The sequence below is a fragment of the Neofelis nebulosa genome, chromosome 4, assembly GCF_028018385.1.
Source record: "Neofelis nebulosa isolate mNeoNeb1 chromosome 4, mNeoNeb1.pri, whole genome shotgun sequence".
Classification (NCBI taxonomy): domain Eukaryota; kingdom Metazoa; phylum Chordata; class Mammalia; order Carnivora; family Felidae; genus Neofelis; species Neofelis nebulosa.
Window position 1 is genome coordinate 73,465,549 of NC_080785.1, and position 20,918 is coordinate 73,486,466.

At 42.5% G+C, this 20,918-nt stretch overlaps 1 protein-coding gene and 2 long non-coding RNA genes across 9 annotated transcripts in view; 2 read left to right on the forward strand and 1 right to left on the reverse strand.

Moving 5' to 3' along the window:
* LOC131509403 (uncharacterized) overlaps positions 1-4,559 on the forward strand; it is a 165,736-nt gene extending 161,177 nt beyond the window's left edge. The window contains exon 4 of the long non-coding RNA XR_009260470.1: positions 3,597-4,559. This is a non-coding gene — a long non-coding RNA (uncharacterized LOC131509403). The remainder of the gene's footprint in view (positions 1-3,596) is intronic.
* Positions 1-15,894, reverse strand: part of LOC131509404 (uncharacterized) — a 75,845-nt gene extending 59,951 nt beyond the window's left edge. For all 6 annotated transcript variants that reach the window (XR_009260473.1, XR_009260474.1, XR_009260475.1 and 3 more), the window contains exons 1-3: positions 15,775-15,894; positions 11,696-11,769; positions 3,179-3,371 (exon numbers count right to left, since the gene is read on the reverse strand). This is a non-coding gene — a long non-coding RNA (uncharacterized LOC131509404). The remainder of the gene's footprint in view (positions 1-3,178; positions 3,372-11,695; positions 11,770-15,774) is intronic.
* A 3,170-nt stretch (positions 15,895-19,064) lies between these two features.
* The window catches only part of CDK6 (cyclin dependent kinase 6), a 256,008-nt gene continuing 254,154 nt past the window's right edge, over positions 19,065-20,918 (forward strand). The window contains exon 1 of one of the 2 annotated variants that reach the window (XM_058725094.1): positions 19,065-19,309. In XM_058725094.1, the coding sequence (XP_058581077.1) occupies positions 19,077-19,309 (233 nt within the window). In that variant the 5' untranslated portion in view covers positions 19,065-19,076. The remainder of the gene's footprint in view (positions 19,310-20,918) is intronic. The other variant, XM_058725095.1, reaches the window with a different exon arrangement.

Below are 20,918 nucleotides of genomic sequence, written 5' to 3' on the forward strand. Positions count from 1 at the left end.
GTCATGTAGCCTTCTTTCTTGAGAATTTGATGATGAAAAGGTGAAATGTAAGGCATTAGCCCAGAAAAAAAGGAAGTTGAGCTAAAGAAAGAGTGGTTGTTTTTGTCACTGTTTTTTATTTCTTTAACGTCTGGTGGAGTCTCGAGCACATGGGTGTACCCAGAAGAGAAAGGGTACATGAGAGGAGGGGAGATAACTGAGGAAGCTAGATTCTGGGGGCTCAGGGTGAAAGCCAAGGCTTGGAAAGTGGCGGAATATTTTCTTCTGGGATAATAAGGAAGAAGGAAGCACATGTTGAAGCCGAGAGAAAAGTCTGAAGATGGTGAGGAAGGCCACATCAGTGAGTTTATCCCTGACGATCTTTTTTTTTTTTTTTTTTGACAAGGCAGCTGGTGAGGAAATCTCTGAAGGTGAAAAGAGCGTGAATATACTGAGAGAGGATGTTGTTAATAAACACCAGTGTCTTGTTGTTAATAAACACCATTGTCTTAATAAACACGTTTAAACACATTGCTTCAGTTTCTCCACAAGCTTCTAGATACAGAAGAATCTACATAGAGCAGGACTAATACTGGGCTTACATAGCTTTGCTTGGGGTTCCACAAATGCTTTTGATAATGCTTCCTTTAAGCAACTTCAAGGCAAATTTTGGGTGTAAGGTTTACATTTTATTTGGAGTAAAATATTCTAGTACTTGGTATCCTACCAAAAATAAAAAATATAAAAAGGCACAACAACCAAACTTGGACTTCGCCTTAGTATGGGAAACATCATAAGCCTGGGAGAGAATTGATGTGTCTCTCCAGCCATTTTAGAAACTCAAACTACTGATTATCAGGTCTGGTGTGTGCTGCATGGTTGCCCTGAACAAATGAGCTTCAGACACGACCATAAAAGAGAGACATCAGACTAGACAAACTATCATTTAGAAAGAATTAAGACAGCCATATTGTATGCTAACCATCAGCTCATCTATGGCTGTTCTGGTGTCACTACTCTCCAGAGGCTACTTAATCTCATTGAGACAAGACAGCCAGCCTAATTGATACAGAAAATGAAAGCCCTTTGATCTCATATCAAACAGAGTCAGACTAAGAGAAGGATCCAGCAGGCAAGATGACTGTCTTCCAAAGGAGAATTAACACTGCAGGCAGGAAAGTGGGAAAGTGGTAATATCTTACTTTGGAATTTCATGGACTTGGTTTACTTAAATAATGACTGAAAAGTAATAAATTCATCTCAATGAATGAATGGGGTGTGTGTGCTCTTACTGATAAAGCACTAAGAAATCTTTCAAATTATCAACATTTTCAGTTAGGTGTTATAGTACTGATGAAAAGCACAATAGAAGCATAATAAATGTAAGAACACCTGCCTCTGGGCACTTAACTCTACAGGACAGGTGTTTGCCAATGTCAACCTTTACTGACAGGATCTGCTGCCCCTACTAAATAACTTCCTTGGAAGAGGTTTATTATATTATGATTTAAATAGCATTCGCTAAGCTTTGTGAACAAATTAGGTAGCTACCCATGCAAAATACATGGCTTTGCAATAATCAGAATATCTATGAATATACTAATATGTCTGTAAAGTTATCAGAACACTTATTTGTGTGTCAGGAAACTCATAAAAATTGGTGTTCTCTATTCTAATGCAAAAAGTACACATTTCGACAATCATATCAGTTGTATTTTACATACTTAATATAATGGTGGTTTTGAAAACCAGCCCAAGACTATGCTTATATAAGTAGGATTAACTAAATTATGGTATTTAGAAAGAAAAAAAGGATTACTACAGTGTTTTCCTTTCAGATACAGGGGATTACTCTGAAAAATAACATACTCTCTAGTTTAGTTGGTTCTGCCAACTGGATCTTATTCTTGATATATGTAAAAGCCTCGAGTATCTGATATTTGGGAAAGTGTATCCTCCCAGTATTTGACATTTTTAAAGCTGAGAAACCATGAAAAAATACTATAAAAGAAGTGTTAGAAAGGAATCAAGACAGAATATAAAATAACATCTTTTTCTTACCCAAGACAGTATCCGTAATGATGAATAATCAAATCAACAACAACAAAATAACATGTATTTGAATGAACCTAGGAAAAAATGTGGCTGATTGCATATAATATATGGATGTCTCCAAAATAAATTCTGGCCCTCTTGGGATTTTTCTTCCAGTAATTTACAGGGCCAGGCTTTAAATTTTTGGGCTGCTCAACTGTCCACTTCTTTTTTCTCCTCATTTAAAATTGACACCACTTCTCTGTTCCACCATCTTAAAGGCACCACAGCTGTTGTTTACTGAACTCACATGAGATCCATTTCCATCTTTCTAAATGAATATAGCACCTGGTTTATGATCTTCCTCCACATCCTCATTCCTCATCACCACTTTCTGACAACTTCAAAATTCATGCTGGGGGACCCATCAGTTACCTCAGCTGTAGAGGCTCATGATCTTGTTCCCTGCAATCCTCCAACTCCACCCTACTTCAGCCATGCATCAGCAAGATCATCCCTGAATTTAACCATTATAGGCACTATTTGTTTTTGATGCACAACCCCCATATGTGCTACTGCACTCCTCCCCTTCCCAACCTTCTCCCTGCTTTCTGCTCACTGAGTTTAATAAACACTCAATCCTTCATAGTTTAATCCATCCATAAACACTCTTGCCAGCCTATTATTGCCCTCCCCACTGAGGTCCCTGTCATATTCTTGTGACCCACCATGTCAGTGGGCAAACCTATGTCATACATGCGGTCCAGTGTTCTGTGCATGCCCAAGAGCATTGCTGGAGAAAGGCTGGGATGACTCTGACTCACTGTAACACACACATGCTCCCTACCACTGTGCCACAATGCCAACAACAATCCCTGATTCAGTGCCGAGAATATTCTCCTCCACGGCTCTGCACACATAATTCTCTCCCATGTACCTCAAAATCTCATATAACCTTCCTGTGTCATTCATAGCAGAGACTTCCTGAAGCAATTGAATGTAACAGGTCTCATATCCCCCCCACATCTCAAAATACACCTGTCTCTTCATTTAACTTCCTTCAATTTACATCTGCTTCAAAGGCACTTTTAACACCATTTATCTGACTTCCAATTCTCACCTCAAGGTCTCTCCAGAAGCCCAACATCATATTACAACTTTTTACCTGAGGGGTTCCTGGGTGGCGCAGTCATTAACTGTCCAACTCTTCATCTCAGCTCAGGTGGTGATCTCATGGTTCATGGGTTTGAGCCCCACATCGGGCTCTGTCCTGATGGTGCAGAGCTTGCTTGGGATTCTGTCTTTGCTCCTCTGTGCCCCTCTGCTGCTTGTGCTTTCTCTCTCTCAAAATAAGTAAACTTAAAAAAAATAAAAGCCAAAAAAACGTTTTACTTGAAATCATTATTACACTATATGTTAACTAACTTGAATTTAAATAAAATTTAAAAATAAAAAAATAAATAAAACTTTTTATAACATGTCCCCATGCTGAGTACTAAGCTGGCACGTGGTAGGCACTCAATAGATATTTATTGAATGAATGGATAAATAGATAAATCTATACCTGCATGTTTTACTTCCAGTTTGACTCTAGGTAAATGGCATTAACTGGAGAAGAAAAGGATCGTCAAAGAGGAAAACTGCTTACTGCCTCTTCCATTCCAGCTGTTGCTATTACCTTTGACTCTAGTCTTCGGTGCTGTATTAATTTTTCAACAACAGAGCTTTTTTTTTTTTCTTTTTTTGGAAGTAATTGTAAGATGGAACCAGGCCCACATATGATTACTCTAAGTGAAATAAAAACAACTTGATTGCACACACGGTGTTTTAAAGGGCAACAATTAAATGTATATAACTTAAGTACACAGCATGCATAAAGTAACCTATTTATAAAATCAAAGGGGCATAACATCACCCCAAAACCATCCTGATCACTATCATACTTCTGCTACATTCAAGTTCTTATAGCCTGATGACTACTGTTTTTGTGTTCTTCAAATGTATAGGATCCTTATGATGGTATAAAAAATAGTCACCCACCACATCGTTCTATATATTTTCCTACATGCTGTTTCTATTATGTAAGCTATTTTAAATTTCTTATGATCTTGTTAAAAATATGTGTTTATAAATTGTAAATTCTGTTTTTCTGGTTTCTACAGCTATGATTTTTTTTCCCCTCTAAATATGGATGGATTCCAGAAAACCCAGAGACAATATCTAACAAGATCAGAGCAGAGGAAGGAGAGGAATGGCAAATAAACATTTTCCAGTGTCGAGTTAGGAAGATATTCGATCTTTCAATGTGCTCAACAAATGGGTTTAATAATGCACATTTTGGTATAAAACAGTTCACAACAGAAATATTTGCTACTCAGCCCATTTATCCTGGGAATTACACAACATGGACCATTTTCAATAACTCTTTTCATTGTAATGATTTCCTCCTGCTCAAGCAACAGAGATGTACAAACCATTTTGGTCTAGAAATGTAATATGTCGAGATACAAATGTATTAAAAAAATTAAATACAATCATTTTCATCACTTTGGTTCAATGTTATATTGTCTTTCTCAAGGTACTTTAGCCTTCTAAACTCTTTCCAATGAGAATATAAAACTTCTTTTTATTCAGAATCCATACAACTTGACAAAACAGATTTATTTAAAAGTCATAGTAAACTATTGATAGACCAAAACAAGAGATGAATATACTTTTTTAGGAGACCAGTTGGCTTCTCTTAATCTTGAAAGTTAAAGATCTTGAAGTGCCTTTTGAATCATAAGAAATAACATTATGTTTGGTATAATTTTGACTCATGCAAATGTATGTATGTATGTGTGTATTTATTTCTTTTGAGAGAGAGAGAGAGAGCAAGCAGAGGAGGGGCAGAGAGAGAGGGAGAGAGAGAGAATCCCAAGCAGGCTCCACACTGTCAACACAGAGCCCAACATGGGGGTCCATCTCACAACTGTGAGATCATGACCTGAGCTGACATCAAGAGTCAGACACTTAACCAACTGAGCCACCCAGGTGCTCCTGTAATTTTATATTTTAATGTCAATCCATACATATCATATAGATAGTAACTTTTTTACTTAATTGAATTACGGAAAACCTCTTTGAATATTCTGAATGAGTGGAAGTCTAACATCATCCATTTAATCATTCATTAATTTATTCAGCAAACAGGTATTGAAAGCATATGATGTGTATAGCACAACAGTAGAAACTAGTTCACCGAAGAGTTTAACAATTAAGAGAGAGAATTAAGATATATCTCTATATCACTATAATTTACAGTATAGTAGTCCTCTCCTGCCCCAACTTACCCACCAGGGTTATGTTCCAAGACGCCCAGTGGATGTCTGAAACTGCAGATATAACCAAGCCCCATTATACTGGTTTTTCTTATGCATGCATACCAATGATAAAGTTTAATTTATAAAGTAGGCACAGTAAGAGACTAACAATAATAACTTACCAAAATAGAACAATAATAACAAAGCTATGTGAATGTGATCTCTCTCGCTTTCTCTCTCTCTCAAAATATCTTATTGTATTGTACTCACCTTTCTTTTTGTAATGATGTGCGATGATAAAATGCCTGCATGAGGAGGCGAAGTGAGGTGAATGACATATGCATTGTGACATAGCGTTAGGCTACTACTGGCCTTCTGACGATAGGTCAGAGGGGGATTATCTGCTTTCTGACAAAGCTTGACCACAGGTAACTGAAACTGTGGAACGTGAAACCACGAAAGGGGGGGTCTACTGTAATTATTGCCACAGAGATATGTTGTAAAAGTTTACAGGATCATTGAGATTTGAGATAAATTTTTTTTTTTACCGGCCTGACAATTTAGTCTTACAATTTTATGTTTCACAAAGCTACATGAATGACAACAACATAAAGCACTGCACTCACTCATGGGTTTATTCTTTCAGCCTTTGTGTACTCAGAATTTTTTACCACATTTGTCTAGTACTTGAAAAGCAAAAATTCAGGAAGCAGGGAGTGTTTCATTATTGAGCATGTATTGTGAGGAAGGCACTAAGCTGAGCACTCATCCCAAACATTAAAAATGAAGGTAGCGGACATGGTCCTTTTGCTCAAGGAGTTCCTAATCTAATAGGACAAAGAGGAAAAAATACACATTTGCACTGAACATGTCTTTCATTCCTTCCTACATTCTCACCATCACTGGAATTGAATTTTATTAGGCATCAAAGTAACCACATTATTTCATCCATGCCCCCTAGGAGCAGCAAGCAATACAATTGGTTATGGTCGATTTTATGGTTAGCCCATGATTGTTGATAAGACAAGTCAATGTTTTCAAAAGCACTGGATGCTGCTGGTATAACCCACACATGGGTTAAAAGTGCTGAGATGGCATTTCTGATCAACTTGAGCAGCAAACAGTCTTTGATAAAGGGCCTCAGATGTCTAAAGCAGAAGCTGCTTGAAAGAACAAAATTCTACCCAGGAAGTGACAGCCTGAAAGATTTGCTTCTGGGGATTCTTCCTGGTGACATGACAGGTCTTTTCCCTCCTGTGAATGAGAGCAGAAACAACAGAAGAATGGAGAGAGGACTGACAGCTAATGCAGAACAGACTGCAATGTATGAGAGAGGAAGTGTAGGAGAAAGTAAGAAAAGGCAAGATTTATGAGAAGAAAGGGAGGGAAGAGGAGGAGGGAAGGAAGGAAGGAAGAAAGGAAGGAAAGAAGGAAGGAGGGAGGGAGGGAAGGAAGGAAGGAGAGAGGGAGGGAGGGAGGGAAGGGGAAAGGAGGAAGAAAGGAGAGAAGAAAGGAAAGAAGGAGGGAGCAAGGGAGCAAGGGAGGGGAAAAGTAAGAAGGGAGAAGACTGCATATATCACTAGTAGCAAGGGATCCAAGGGTGTGGTGGCTGTACCGATTGAACACAGAGTACTGTGCAGTAAATCCTGGGCCAGGTGCCCAGGAAAAAGGACAGTAAAACTCCTAAGAAGTGACAGCTGTTTTATCAGGAGGAATATTAGTAATAATCATAACTAACTATGTACTTTCTATGTGCCAATCCTGTTAAGTGCTTTACATGGATTAACTCATTAAATCCTCAGGACAACCATAGAGGCAGGGAGTCTTAACCCAGATAAAGAAACCAAGTTTCAGAGAAGTTAAGTAACTTACCAGAGGACACAAACAGCTCAGTGGCAGGACCTGGATTTGAATCACCAAAGCCTGGCTCCTGTGATGCGATTCTTAAGCACTGAGCTACACCTCATTGGCTCTTACCGGGCTTGCAAGACTCTCGATTTGTAATATGGTAGGAAAAAATCATGATGGATTGAGACCTGAATCTGCTCACCTCTGGCTTCCAAACTTCTTCCTACTCTTTATATGAGGAGAGACAAGTATTTTAAACAAAATTCACATTTGTTATATACACATTCCAGTGTAAGACACACATTCCAGTATAATTTCAATTAACTGAATATACTGACTTTATAGTGGCAATAATTTTAGATAACACTTAATCTGTGGTGTGTTGAATCAAATTATCCCTAAGTAACATTTTTGTGAACAATTTCAGCTGAAGCCCCTAGCAGAATATTGGTTGCATGTAAAATACATAAATTCAGAAGGATTTCCCTAAAGTTATGTATTATAGAGAGTTATTTTCATTAATAAGCTGTCAGCTAGCCAACAATGGGCTAGTTGTGAGGTTGGGTAAGAGGAGAGATCATTTATTCATTCATTTGACAAATATTTATTGCCCACTATGTGCCAAGGAATTATTTTAGTGATACAAGAGAACATAAAACAAATTTTGAGCTCTTCTGTAGATTATATACTGGAGGTGGGGGGAGACTGACACTAAACAAATAAACAAATAAGCCTATAATGTGTTAGAGTATGATAAGTGCTAAGGAAAAGAAACAAAGTGAAATAAGATAGATGGGAGTAGATGCAGTTCATGTAGGGTGGTCAGAGAACGTCCCTCTGATGACTTCTGAGTGAGACCTGAAGGAAGTAAGGAAGACAGCCATGCTTATGTGTGGGTGAAGAGCATTTCAGCAAAAAACAACAACAACAACAACAAAAACTCCAGCAAATGCAAACCTCAGAGGCATGAATGTGCTTGGTAGGTCTGAGAAACACTAAAGAAGCCAGTATGGCTGCCGCAGAGGAAGCAAGGGGCAGAGTGATGAGAAGAATCAGAGCAGAAGTGGTGCAGGGCAAGACTGCAATTTTATTCTGAGAGAAATGGGATAACAATGGAGTGTCTGACACTAGTGAGCAGTGATTTGAACTGTGGACACAGACCTGGGAAGTTGAAAAAAAAAAAAAAGAAAAAAGAGGGTAGGATAGGGGAAGTGAGGTATCTCCCCTTGCATGCTTCTAGGGAGAGAGTATGGGATAGGAAATACAAGGTTGTCTAAGGACAAATAAACTTCTGCTAAGCTCAGAAGGCAAGGTTGACAGAGAAGAGATTGAGAGGATGACAAACAGCTCTTAAAGGGAAAAGAGTGGGAACCAGGGACTGTGGAAGAGTGGAAAGCAACAGAATGCATGGCTTTTAAGACAAATGTCAGCAAGTATGGGTCACACCAGAGCAGTGGGAATGAAGAACGGAGAGCCACATGGAAGGAAAAGGGTGAGGAAGATGGGGGGGGGGGGGAGGCGGGGGGGGGGGCTGGGAATAGATGGAGAAGGTTGAGCAGTACTGGGGTAACGTCTCAGGTGAGACAACCCACTCTCTCCTCCATCTGTCACATACCCAGAGACCGTTGTGGTTTTGTCAAAGCCTAAGATGTTTGGTGTGTACTATTTCTGGGGTTGTTCCTCCTGCAATGGGTAGATGTTTCAAACCAGTTTAAAAAAGAAAATCTTGTTGGTCAAAGGGTTAGCTGTCTTTAAAAAGAGATAGAATAGGAAGTGTGATTTCATGAAAGGGATATTGGTTGCATACTAATATTTATTAAAGGTCTGTTAAATGCAAAATGCACAAAGTAGAAAATTAATTCTTACCCCGGTTTATTATAGCAGATAATTGTATCCCTACTTTATGGGTGAGGGAAACTGGGGTTCTGAAAGTTTAGTAACCTACTCCAAGGTCACATTGTGGCCAGGCTTCTGGTTCCAACTGCATAAATGTCCCTGCACATCTAGGGAAGACCTTCAAGCCAACTGTGCGTGTGAGCCAACGTAGTAGAAAACAACACAGGGACCATAGCCTGTTCCTCTGCACACGTTTTGGATCGGCAGTTCTCAGGATTTCTGATATTTCTGGAACTCTTCAGATTCACAGAATACTGCCTTTTACTCTCCCGACCCCCCCACCCCCACCCACCACCACTTCCCACTGCCTCACAGGACACTGGCTGCCACTCACATTTTCAATGGTTTACAGATATGTCACATCTCCCAAAGTTATGCTTCATGGTATCTTTAAAGAATTGCTGTGATTAGCCAAGACTTCTAACCTTTAGTATCCCAGCTCTGTGAGTACTACTGTAATTTACTTATCACGTTTTATTAATGAGGGTTGATTGACTTAATCCATCACATTTAGTTTTAGCCCAGTAATTAAAAGCCTGGCTCCTCTCGCCCCATCTAGTGAATTTTTCTAATTTTTTTTCCCCGAGGTATTCATGTCTATTGTCTTGAAAATCCAGAGACTCATGTTAGAGAGCCCCAACATATTTCACATTTGAAGTCCAGACCCCTCTTTGGGTTGCTAACATCAGAGTCCCATCCACTGGCACTGTTCTTATTTAGGGCATTTATAAGAACAGATGTAGAATGATGGTGCCAGACGATAGCATTTTCAAGCTGCAGCAGCACCTATACGAATCGTTGAGTCTTATCATCTTTTTTATTGACAAAGACCTTAAGGTCTCGGGGCTTTAGTGTGTTGCCCAAGGTCACACAGGTAGTTCATGGCCAACTCAGGTTAAATTTCAGGTTTTCTGACCCACAGACCAGCAACCTCAATTACTCTTCCAGATCTTCTCTTGCAAAGGTAAAACTCTCTGTTGCCTCTCTCCAAACTGTTTTCATACCATCTTCCTAAATGATTAGCAAACCCACTTAATAGGCATAGACACTGACAGTCAGAAAGGTTACATGACTATAACTGGGGGAACAGTGAGCATTGCTGTGAGGAAGAACTAGGAATAAAACACAGGCTCTTGACTTAGAAATCAAGGATTCTTTCCTTTCACATACACTCACATAGATATTAAAGACATTGTTCAATAAAATTAGCAATCTTTCTCAGTTCTGGGCTATGTAGTTTCTAATTGATCTCATAATTTAGTACTTGCTCTTTTTGAAGAAAAATTGTTTAACTGGAATTTGCAGGGGGAGGAAATGCAGAAAATTACGTCGGTATTTTTCCAGGTAAGATTTTAGAATTTGTCTTTCAGTCAAATTTAGAAATTTATCTGAACACATTTTCTTTCAGACAAATATGTTTTCAGTGACTAATATCTTCTACGCAAGAGAAAACATAACAAATCCACAGAAAGTAACAGGACAACCTGGTTCTTTCCTATTTAAGCAAAGTGGAACACTGTCCTCAACTTTTCAGATGTTATTCTATTTATGCCACACTGTTCTGGTCTGTCTGTGCCTGCTTGATTCCATAACACTCATAGAGAGAGACAAGAACAATTGCTGCATTTCATTGATCACCTACTATGGTCAAATGGCACAACCAGCTGCTGGATCATTGCCAAGAGGAACACGGATGGTAAACTCGCTTGGAAAGCTCAGGGTGGTAGAAAGCAGAGCATCAAGCTTGTAAGGAGGTAGAAAGCAGATGGCCTCAAGGAGTCAGAGCCGAGAGGGATGTCGTTCAGCTGAGGGGATCTCCCAAGTTTGGAGAGCTGGGCCCCAAAATGATCATAGGATTTACAGAAGAGGAATAAAAGGAAGGGAACTACAGGTAGAAGAGACTGATTCTGAAATCCTGACATCCCTATCCTTAAACTTTGCTGACATTATATAAAAAATTATTATGCTATATGTCCCAGAAGGGAGTAGGAAGAAGTAGTCCCAGAAAAGAGGGATGAAGGATATAAAGCCAACTTTCTCATTGACCAGTACTTACTAGACATAAAATACTTGCCAGTTACTGTGCTAGGCATTGAGGACACTATGATGTGAATGACAACAAATTTATAACAGAGTTTAAAAATAGAACTCTCCAATTTATGGTAAAATGTTTGATCCACAGAGCTATGCTATTATATACTTTCTTACAGAAATCCAAAGACCCCTGCAAAGAATGCCGTTGTATATTATTTTTGGGAAAAACCCATAATGAGACAATGTAGAAGAGTTACATGAATATGGGCACATACATTACACAATCTCATTTAATAAGATGGATTTCAGTGCATAACAGGACAGACACAGAATGCCATTCATCCTAAAAGAATTAGATTGCGAGGATACTCTATACTCAGAGCCCTGAGGCTACATCTCTTGGCCCCAGGACCTCAGCTTATACTTCCTTCACTTGCCCCTATGGTCAGGCCATTCACAGAAGTTTCTCTCAGGTGCCCAAAAAGAAGCTTCTCCCTTTGCCCTTTCTTCTACCTCCCAGATCCCACTTTATCATGATTTACCCCCACTGTGTTATACCCTCACTGCCTCATCTGCATGGTCTATGTAAAGCATGTACGCACCTTTCAGCTCAACCAAAGGCAGTTATGCCAACACAATTGTTAGGCCATGTGTGCAGCGGAGATTCAAGTATTACCTTAGAAAAGAGATGTTAGAAGTCAGTGAAAACTGTAGGACACTATAAATCAAAAGGAAATGTAAATATTTCAATGTGATTATCACCATCTTTTGTAAGTATTTTTACAGTTATTTTACTGATTATTCAGGATACTAATATAGATGATGAAAGGATCTTAACACGTTTCGAACATGTCACGACAATACGCCAAGAACACACAGGTATTCACACACACATACTACACACACACACACACACACACACACACACACACTAAGCAAAGAGAAGATATGAGTGCCTATCAGAAGGGAAAAAAAGAAAATATGACAATTATACAAACATGAACATAGTACTGACATGTTGCACAGGAATAATTATAGAGCAGTAGAACCCACAAAAATGGAAAGTTCCAAAAAATAATAATGTCTGGGTTTTTTCTTAAATTTATAAGCTACTACCCGATACATTTTTTCCCTCATGACAAATATCAAAATTTGCAAGTTTCACTGCTTAAATCCAATATATTAGATCACATCACATGCAACAACAAAAAGAGAAAAAAAACAGGTGTTTTCCAAACCGACTAGAAGTAATTTATTTGGAAGACTGAATTAAAAAATCCTTTAAAATGCAGAATTTTACAATTGAAGAAAGTTGGTAGTACAATTGAATTGTCCTAGAATATTTAGTAAATTTTCAGTGTTTTAAGGGAAAACCTAAGAAAACTTCTTGAAAATGCCTGAGGAAGAAAGAATGCATTAAAATGCACTGCATTATATTATACTATTTCTGTTAACATTATAATTTTTCACAGTAATTACTCAACAAAGATAACATTTACATACACATATAAATCAAGTTAAAGATGAGGGCAACTGATCTTAAAGTTATTAAACCAAAAAAAATTTTTACCAAAACAATAAATAGATCTTTATAGACAAAAAATATACATTTGCATGAACCTCCAATTAAAATTATTGTATAGTGGATTATAGCAAAACATTATTTCTGAGTTTCTAGAAAATATATTTTATAAATTCAAATAGCCAATATAAATCAGAGATGATTTAAAATTAGATGTACATTATAAAGTTACTAATTTTATATAAATTACTCATTCCTTAAACAAGACTACAAATTATAGAACAGAATTTTAAATTTCATTTTTGTTTTAGGGAAAACAAAATTCACAGATATCTGATATAAAATGTTCACAAAGAATGCATCTCTTGTGTGACACTAAGAAAACTTTCAGCATAAGCTACAACATCATATTTGAACATAAATACATTACTTCTAATTTTTAAAAGCCTGTAAGATGATTTACAACTTTCAGATACCAGATACATGGCATGCAAATCATAATTCTTGAATGCTCCACATTCATTCATAAAAGACTCCTAAACAAAGGGGTAAGAATTTGGTTCACAGTGTAAAAACTTTGCACAAATTTTGCTATGATAACCTATTACCCACAGAGGAAGTTATCCATAAACAAAAACAATCTGGTATTTACTAATTTTACACAATCCATTGTAAAACTTCCTGGTCTGAAGTTTGAACCAACTGGATTTTATGTGAACCATAACTAGAGAGAGTGAACAATGATAAATTAATAATATCAGAGAAAGCAGATGACATAAAGAGAGCTAACACTCAGGAATTATAATCAAATAAAGTTTCTTTCTCTCCTTCTTTCTTTCTTTCTTTCTTTCTTTCTTTCTTTCTTTCTTTCTTTCTTTCTTTCTTTCTTTCTTTCTTTCCTTCTTTATTTCTTTCTTTTTCCTTCTTTCTTTCTTTTCTTTCTCTTCCTTCCTTCCTTCCTTCCTTCCTTCCTTCCTTCCTTTTCTTTCTTTCTTTCTTTCTCTTTCTTTCTTTCTTTACCTCGTACAAGTGATATATTAATCTAAATGATGGAATTTCAAATCTATCTATGGTTGTTGTCAAATTCAGTAATTAAAAATGCAACCCAGTGTAGAAAAGACATTTTTCTGTTAATTTAAAAAATATTTATGGCTTACTATCTTTCAAACAAATTATTTACCCAAATAAATTCTTGCAATCATTTGCTGGTTTCTATGATTATTTATTGACAATTATTTCTAAATTACATAAATGTGTTAATTACCAACAAGTAAATTTTGTTTTAAAATCATTGATAAGTGTAACACTTATAAAAATGGAAGATTCTCATTTGTATCTCTGTTTTAAAGTCTAATCATTTGTAGTGATCTAATATTTCATATAAATACAAAATCTAACAATTGGTTTCTTAAGTCTATAAGGTATATGAGGTTATAGATATCTTTACAAATTTTGTTCAGAAATTGAATTTTATTTTGGAAGATATACTCCTAAGCACAAAATGTATTTTATGAATTATCTTAAGTATAAAGAAACACAAATATCCACTTTATCATTCAAGAATAAATTATTATAAGGGATTGCAAAATATTTGCTAATGGAAATGCAACAATTTTTATTTACCTAACCTGTTACTTCACACTGTAGTATAGAATGAATTTTATAAAGGCAAAATTGATTTACTCTGAAATTAGCAACATGGTTTAATTTAAAAAGTCACAAGATTTATAGAAGTAATATTTCCAATTCAAATAGTGTTTTGCTGGGCTTCAATTTTTCCAGAGAGCACTGAAATAAATAAATATTTTTTTGGCTTTACTTTAAGATATTTAAAAGGGTTTTAAGTATTCTACAGATACAGACTTTAAAGAACCCTGAATTCTTTAAAAAAAAACAGACAGCTATTTCTTTCTTCTTCTTTTTTTTTTTTTTGGTTTTGCTCCATTGTAAGAAGTCTTGAAGACTTTGTCTTTTTTTTTTTTTGTCCAAAATCTCATTTTCACCTGAAATAATTGTATTCAGGTTTTCTTAGAAGGTAAAGTATACATTCTTACAAGGTTTCAAATTTCAGAATTCCAATAATGCATTTAAACTGAGCACCCACTGAATCACGTTCTCTACTCTGTGTGTGTGTGTTCTGTGTGTGTAAATGTGTGTCTATTATCTTGCAGTTCTGTTATTTGTGTTAAATTTTAGTCTTTTTAGCTCCCTAGAAATGCCTTAGTGAACCCTCAGCAATTGCTAACCACTTAATAATTGTGAACCCGCCAGCCCCTTCAAGTAGATTGTTAACCACAGAGTGCCTGACAATTTCCAAATCATATCCTCTGTCCAAAAGGAATAGATAGGGCTTTGTGAGGCCGAAAGGAAGCGAAGGAAAACAAAACAAATGTAGCTCATGCTGAAAGTGAAAAGTGCTTGGACAGATTAGTATTTTCTTTTCTGCAAGGCGCCCTGCCAGATTTTTTTTTTTTTTAATAGAGAAGAGTTATTTTTTTGGTTTGATTTTTCAATTTCTTGGAAAGTGTTGGTATTTACCATCCCCACCGGCCCCTCATAATTATGGTTGGTTGTTTTGTGTTTTTTCCATCCGTCCACATCACAGACTACTGATCCCCCCGCTTCACTCTGTCAAAACCCCAACTCTGGGCGACCGTGGGTTTGGAAACTCCGCGGACTCCCGACGACACATCCCACCCTCCCTCTCACGCCTCTCATTTTAGTAGCAAGATCCCCCACTCCAGTTGCAGCGAAAGCCGGAAATTTTCATTTAACTCCCCCCCCCCCCCACACACACCCCCCACTCGGAGCCGAGAGCTGGGGAGCTGAGAGGCTCAGAGCACAGCCGGGTCTCAGCCGCCTCCCCTCTCTCCGGAAGGCTTTAATTTGCACACTTGCTTGCCGCTGCGCAGCGAGCCCCTAACGCCGCCGCCGGGTGGGTCTCCAGCAGAGACAGCCTCCGGGGGCCCCGCCCCGCCCCCGCTCCCCTTGCGCTTTTTCCCCGGCTCCGGCCCCGAGCCCCGGCCGGAGCCCCGCGGCCCCGGTTCGCCCCCAGCGAGCCGCGCGGGCGGCGCCCTCAGCTGTCCCTCCGCCCTCCGCCGCTGTGCCCACCCCTACGCAGTAAAGAGTGCTGGTGACTCCTTCCTCCTGACGGGTTACCTGCTTGGCGCCGCTGTGGACACGTGCGGAGGTCGGACAGACACTCGCAGCCCCCTCCGGAGGCCTGACGCTGCAGGGCCCCGCAGGTGAGGAGCCGTGCGTTGGTGTGGGTGGGCTGCTGGGTGGGGGGTCCCCGGGGGAGATTTGGGAGCTTGGCCAGGGTCGGAAGCCAGGGTGTGGGTGGGGGTGACGGTGGTGGGGGGGGGAGGGTGTATTCGAAATCGGCTTTAGTTAACCCCTTACGAACCGAAGCAGGCTAATTACGGAGACCAATTTTGGGGAGCTAGAGGAGTCCCTCCTAATCTGGCGAGAGGAGGACAGCCTACCCTAGGGACACCCCTAACACTAAGATCCTGTGCCTGCTCCCACATAGCCTTACGCACAAACACCCACACACTCATCCAGCTTCTTAAAGCGGAATATCAACTCCACTCAGACATTCGCAGAATAATCCACACTTTAGAGTTTAAAATGCACTGCCTCTGGGGACTCCATGCGGGACAATGTGTTTCCGTGCCCCATATTCATTTCCCCACGAAAGCTCTCTCCCCAGCTCGCGGAGGTGTGGGTGTGGCCTCCACCTTCCTCACCACGAGATAAATGTTAACGCAGGCTTCTTGCTGGCAACCCCTGCGGGGGTGTTATCCACACTTACTGGAGTGCACGCAGGCGGCCAGTGCACAGGCTTGGAGCCCCACAAAGACGCACGTTTGCTTTCGTTTATAAAGTATAATTTACTTTTATAATTTAAAATATCCGAGTTAAAACGCACACCCTGCGGTAAGCAGCTCCGGGCCCTGCATTGCGCCCGACAGTGTGCACGTGGGGCGCATCTGCGTGTGCGCACACGCGGGAGTCGTGGTCCCAGTGCGGCCTCTTGTCGCTGCGCTGGTGGCGACCCTTGCGGTGCTTGGCAGGCTTCGGGAGAGGCACATGAAGGATTTCATTGAGTGTGAAGACAGAGAGCAGAGACAGAAAGCAGAGGGAGGCGGCTGCAGCCTTTGTAGTCGCGGAGGAATGCGGAAATGTTGAAGCACTATGTCAAACTTTTTTGAAATGGGGTCAAGTCACATTCAGCCAGCGTGGGAAAGCAACAACAACAACAAAAAAAAGTGGAGGAGAGGGGGGGAAAAGGCACTGTTGCTCCCGTTTCTCTCCGCCGGAGCCGACCGTCCGGGGAGCTAGGGGGGAGAGGTTGGGCGGGCCGTGCGGGGCCAGGCCTGGGCAGCGGGCGCAGCTCCCTGCGGGGGTGGGACGTCCGCGACGCTGCCTTCGCAGCTGAGCCTCCCGCTGGACTAGGGCAGGGAGGGGGGTGCGGGAGGGGCGGGCTGCGCTGCCGGCGGCGGCTTCTCGGCTACCTGTGTGGCCCTTTGCCTGGCTCAGACCCCTGTGCAGGCCCTGGGGGGGGGGGGGTCTCGTTCCTTGGCTCCTCCAGGATTCGCCTTCACTTTCTAAGGAGAGTTTCGAATGGAGTGAGTGTGAGGGGCTCTGCCTTCGCTGAGGTCCCTTCTGCCCGCACACCGCGGGGATCGCGCCATTTGTTTCTTTAATTCCTGGCAGAAGGCGAGCGGGCCAGAAGTTGCGGGGCAGGTAATTCCAAGGCGTCCCGGGAATTCCGGACACGCGGCCGGCGTGGTGAATGCCCCGCCGAGGCCGCGGCGGCCGTGGGTTGGAGGCTCCCTAGGTCCTGGATTGCAACTCAATGGGGAAGGAAAGTGTGCCCCTCCCCTAGCCCCCTCCCCGCACTTTGTTGTGCGGAGGGCTGGGGGAGGTGGTGCGTTTGGCCTCTGATAAGACCAGGCCTTAAGCCGAAAGAGGAATGGAGCAGCCTCCTCTGCTACTTACTTCAGAGACGATCCAGGGAGTGGGAAAAGGTTCTGGAGTCCTGGCCCGGAGGACGCAGCCCCTTCTCTCTCACCCCCAAGGCTTGGCATTTACACCCCCCCCTACTTCCAGCCTTTTTAAGACGAGGTTAAGTTTTGTTGAGGTTGAAATTAGTTGAAAATTTCAGGGCGAGTCACGGTTATGTTACCTTCTTCCCGAAGTTATTCTTTAAGGAGATGACAAGCGAAAGAGCGGCGAATACCCTTTTCTCCCACCCTTATGGTCCCGTGGGCGACTCCCCCTCCAGGGCCCCAGCGTTCCTCCACTCTCGAGTAGCGGGAGCCTCAGCCCTCCCCGACCCCCATGGGTTTCCACCAGGGAGGTCCTCCGAGTCGGAGAAAGAATTCCGTTTCCAATCCAGACTCCTTTACCCCAAAAAGACCATTTGTGTGTGCAAGTCGTTTTTAAATGTCTCCTCGTAGAAAAGCTGAAAGTAGAAAGAAAGGAAGCAATTTCCGAGCAGATGTCTGACCACCCCTTCTTGCACACTCCCAGCATCGGGTTACAGGGTCCTGGGAGCCCCCACCCACATTCTGCAGCCCCACACCGATGGACCCACAGTCTCTGCACAGCAGCCTGGGTACGACCCCTGAAAGACCCACGGCACCCTGGGAGCCCCACTCCCTGCACGTCCAGGCCCGAGGAGGTGGGGTGGGTAGCAGTACAACACAATGATGTAGGGATAAATATTAAGCCGTGACATTGACGTGCCCGGCACCTCCCCTCCCCCGCGCTCCCGGCACACTCTGGGCTGATCGGCACGCCCCCTCCCGTCCACTGCGTCCCGCGCCGCTCGCTCATCCCCGAGGGGCCCCTGCAACCTCTCCGCGCGAAGACGGCTCCAGCTCTGCAGGGAAAGAAAAGTAACTTCGCTTTTCTCGGAGGAACCAGGAAGGATTAAGCAGCCTGGGAGAGGGCAGGAGCGCACAGAGGGTAGCGACGGGGGCTTTTATGAAGGAGGAGGAGGGGAGTCTGCGGGGACCCGGAGGAAGGCGCTTGGGATGTCTGATTGCACTTTTTCTTGTCCTCCCGTCTCTTCTTTTAGGTGAAATGATTGTGGACTGAGACGCGCTGGGGCATAGGCTATGTAATCGCCTCGGTGTCTGTGCAGAGGACTGCGCTTCGGGGAGGGAAGAGGAGGGATCGGCTCGCTCCTTGGCGACTCGGCAGGCGGAGTTTCGCGGCGGCACCGGGGTTGCGCCCGCCCGCGGGGAGGTCGCTCCATCCAGCCCCAGCAGCCGCGAGAGCCGGAGCGCGGGAGAGCGGTAGTCGGCGGGGGCGAGGGAGAGCGAGACCGAGCTCCGGGGCGTGAGGGAGCGGGCCGGGAAGTCCGGGAGGAGGCGAGCGGCGGCCGAGAGCGAGCCGAGCGCGCCCCCCGCCCGTCCCAGCGGCGCCGCGCCGGGCGGCGTCCAGACGGCATGGAGAAGGACGGCCTGAGCCGCGCGGACCAGCAGTACGAGTGCGTGGCGGAGATCGGGGAGGGCGCCTATGGAAAGGTGTTCAAGGCCCGGGACCTGAAGAACGGAGGCCGGTTCGTGGCGCTGAAGCGTGTGCGGGTGCAGACAGGCGAGGAGGGCATGCCGCTCTCCACCATCCGCGAGGTGGCGGTGCTGAGGCACCTGGAGACCTTCGAGCACCCCAACGTGGTCAGGTGAGAGGGGGAGCGGCGCCCTCGCCGTCGGAGGCCGCGCGCGCCGGGGGAGGGCCAGGGATCCTCGGGGCCGGGACGCTGCCAGGCCGGAGGGCGGCAGGGGAGGCATGACGCGACCCGTTGCCCTTACAGAGTGAGAGTAAGTTATGTGGACAGAGCCGCAAGCCAGAGAGGGTGACCTTGCCAGACAGCGAGCATAAAGACAAGTCAGGAAATGTGACCTGCGCAGGCTTCCCTGCCGCTGTGCAAGTTCTGCGTATTCTCCCTGCTGGCCCTGAAAGAGGGTCCAGGAAGTTGGGTGCCTTTTAGGGACAGAACGAGCCAAGCTGAGACGTGCCCTGCCAGCCCCCGCATAGTTTCCCTAGCCATTGGGGAATTTTTGAGAGGCTGAGAATAAGAGAAGTAGCAGGATGCGGTGAAAATTGGAATGAGAATTTTCTTGGTAGAGCTTCGTTTAAATAAGGTTTAAAAATGTAGAAGCATAAAAATATTTTTGCCAATCACATCCAGTTTTTCTTTAAAGTTATATAGTGAAAAATAAGCATCAAACAGGGTGGCCTAAGAAACTTCTTCCAAAAATGTTGCCTATTAGAGTGTATTACTTTATGTCTCTGGGTCAGCATAGTCTTTAGACTACTTCTCAAAAGTAGTGATGTTGAGTCCAAGATGTGGAATCTTTAGATTCCAAGTGTTCTGCTTTTGCTTTTTCTGGAGGGGTTGTGGCAAGTGGATGGAGAGACAGCATTTCTTAAAGCCTCTCCTGTGTGGTAACCAGTAATTAAAGTGTGTGTGACTACGATAATGGTGTTTTCTTAGTGATCCTGGAATTTCCCCATTGTGTGGTTGACATTGTGTGGTGTGTCATCCTTTTCTTTTCTAAGCAGATATGTGTAGTTTTAAGTAAAAAAGGAATGCACACAAACTTGTACAAATTCGGGTGTGATTTTACCTGTCCACTCTCAACCATAGTGTGTTGGAAAAAGGAGGTCTTGGGTATTCTTCCTGTCTTCTCATCTATGAGGGGATTCTGTTCAACAAATACATGCCTACTGTGTGCGCTGTGGATGAAATTATGTAAACAAACACAGCTAAATATTTTTGTAAAAAGTCCAGCAATTTAACATTAGTCATCAAAGTCAAGAGACCCAAGACTGACCTTTGAAATACCAAGCCCTCTAGAGACTCAGGGAGCCCAAGTGTCTACAAAATCTTCCTGGGAGGTTTTAACTTGTGTCCCCTTATCCTAGGCTGTTTGATTTGTGTGGTGCTTTGTTCCCAACACAGACTAAGCCTAGAAGGCTGCAAAGAATCATAAATACGTAAAAAAGGTAATAAATGGCTATGAAAATAGGACCCCCATTATACCTCTGCTTTAGCCAGTTGAGGAGAGGGGCAAAGGAAAATGAGACCAGGAGAATGAGTGTTTTAGGAAGTTGGGATTATACATAACAGCAACAGGTGACCTTTTGTGCGTGTTTTCTTTGTTGCAAACCGACAAAAACTCTTCTGGTGAATCTTTGTGATGTTGGAGGGGAAAGGGGTGAGTACATTTTGTCCCCTGTAACTTAGGTATATTCCTGGAAGAATCACTTAGGTTCTTCCCAGAATT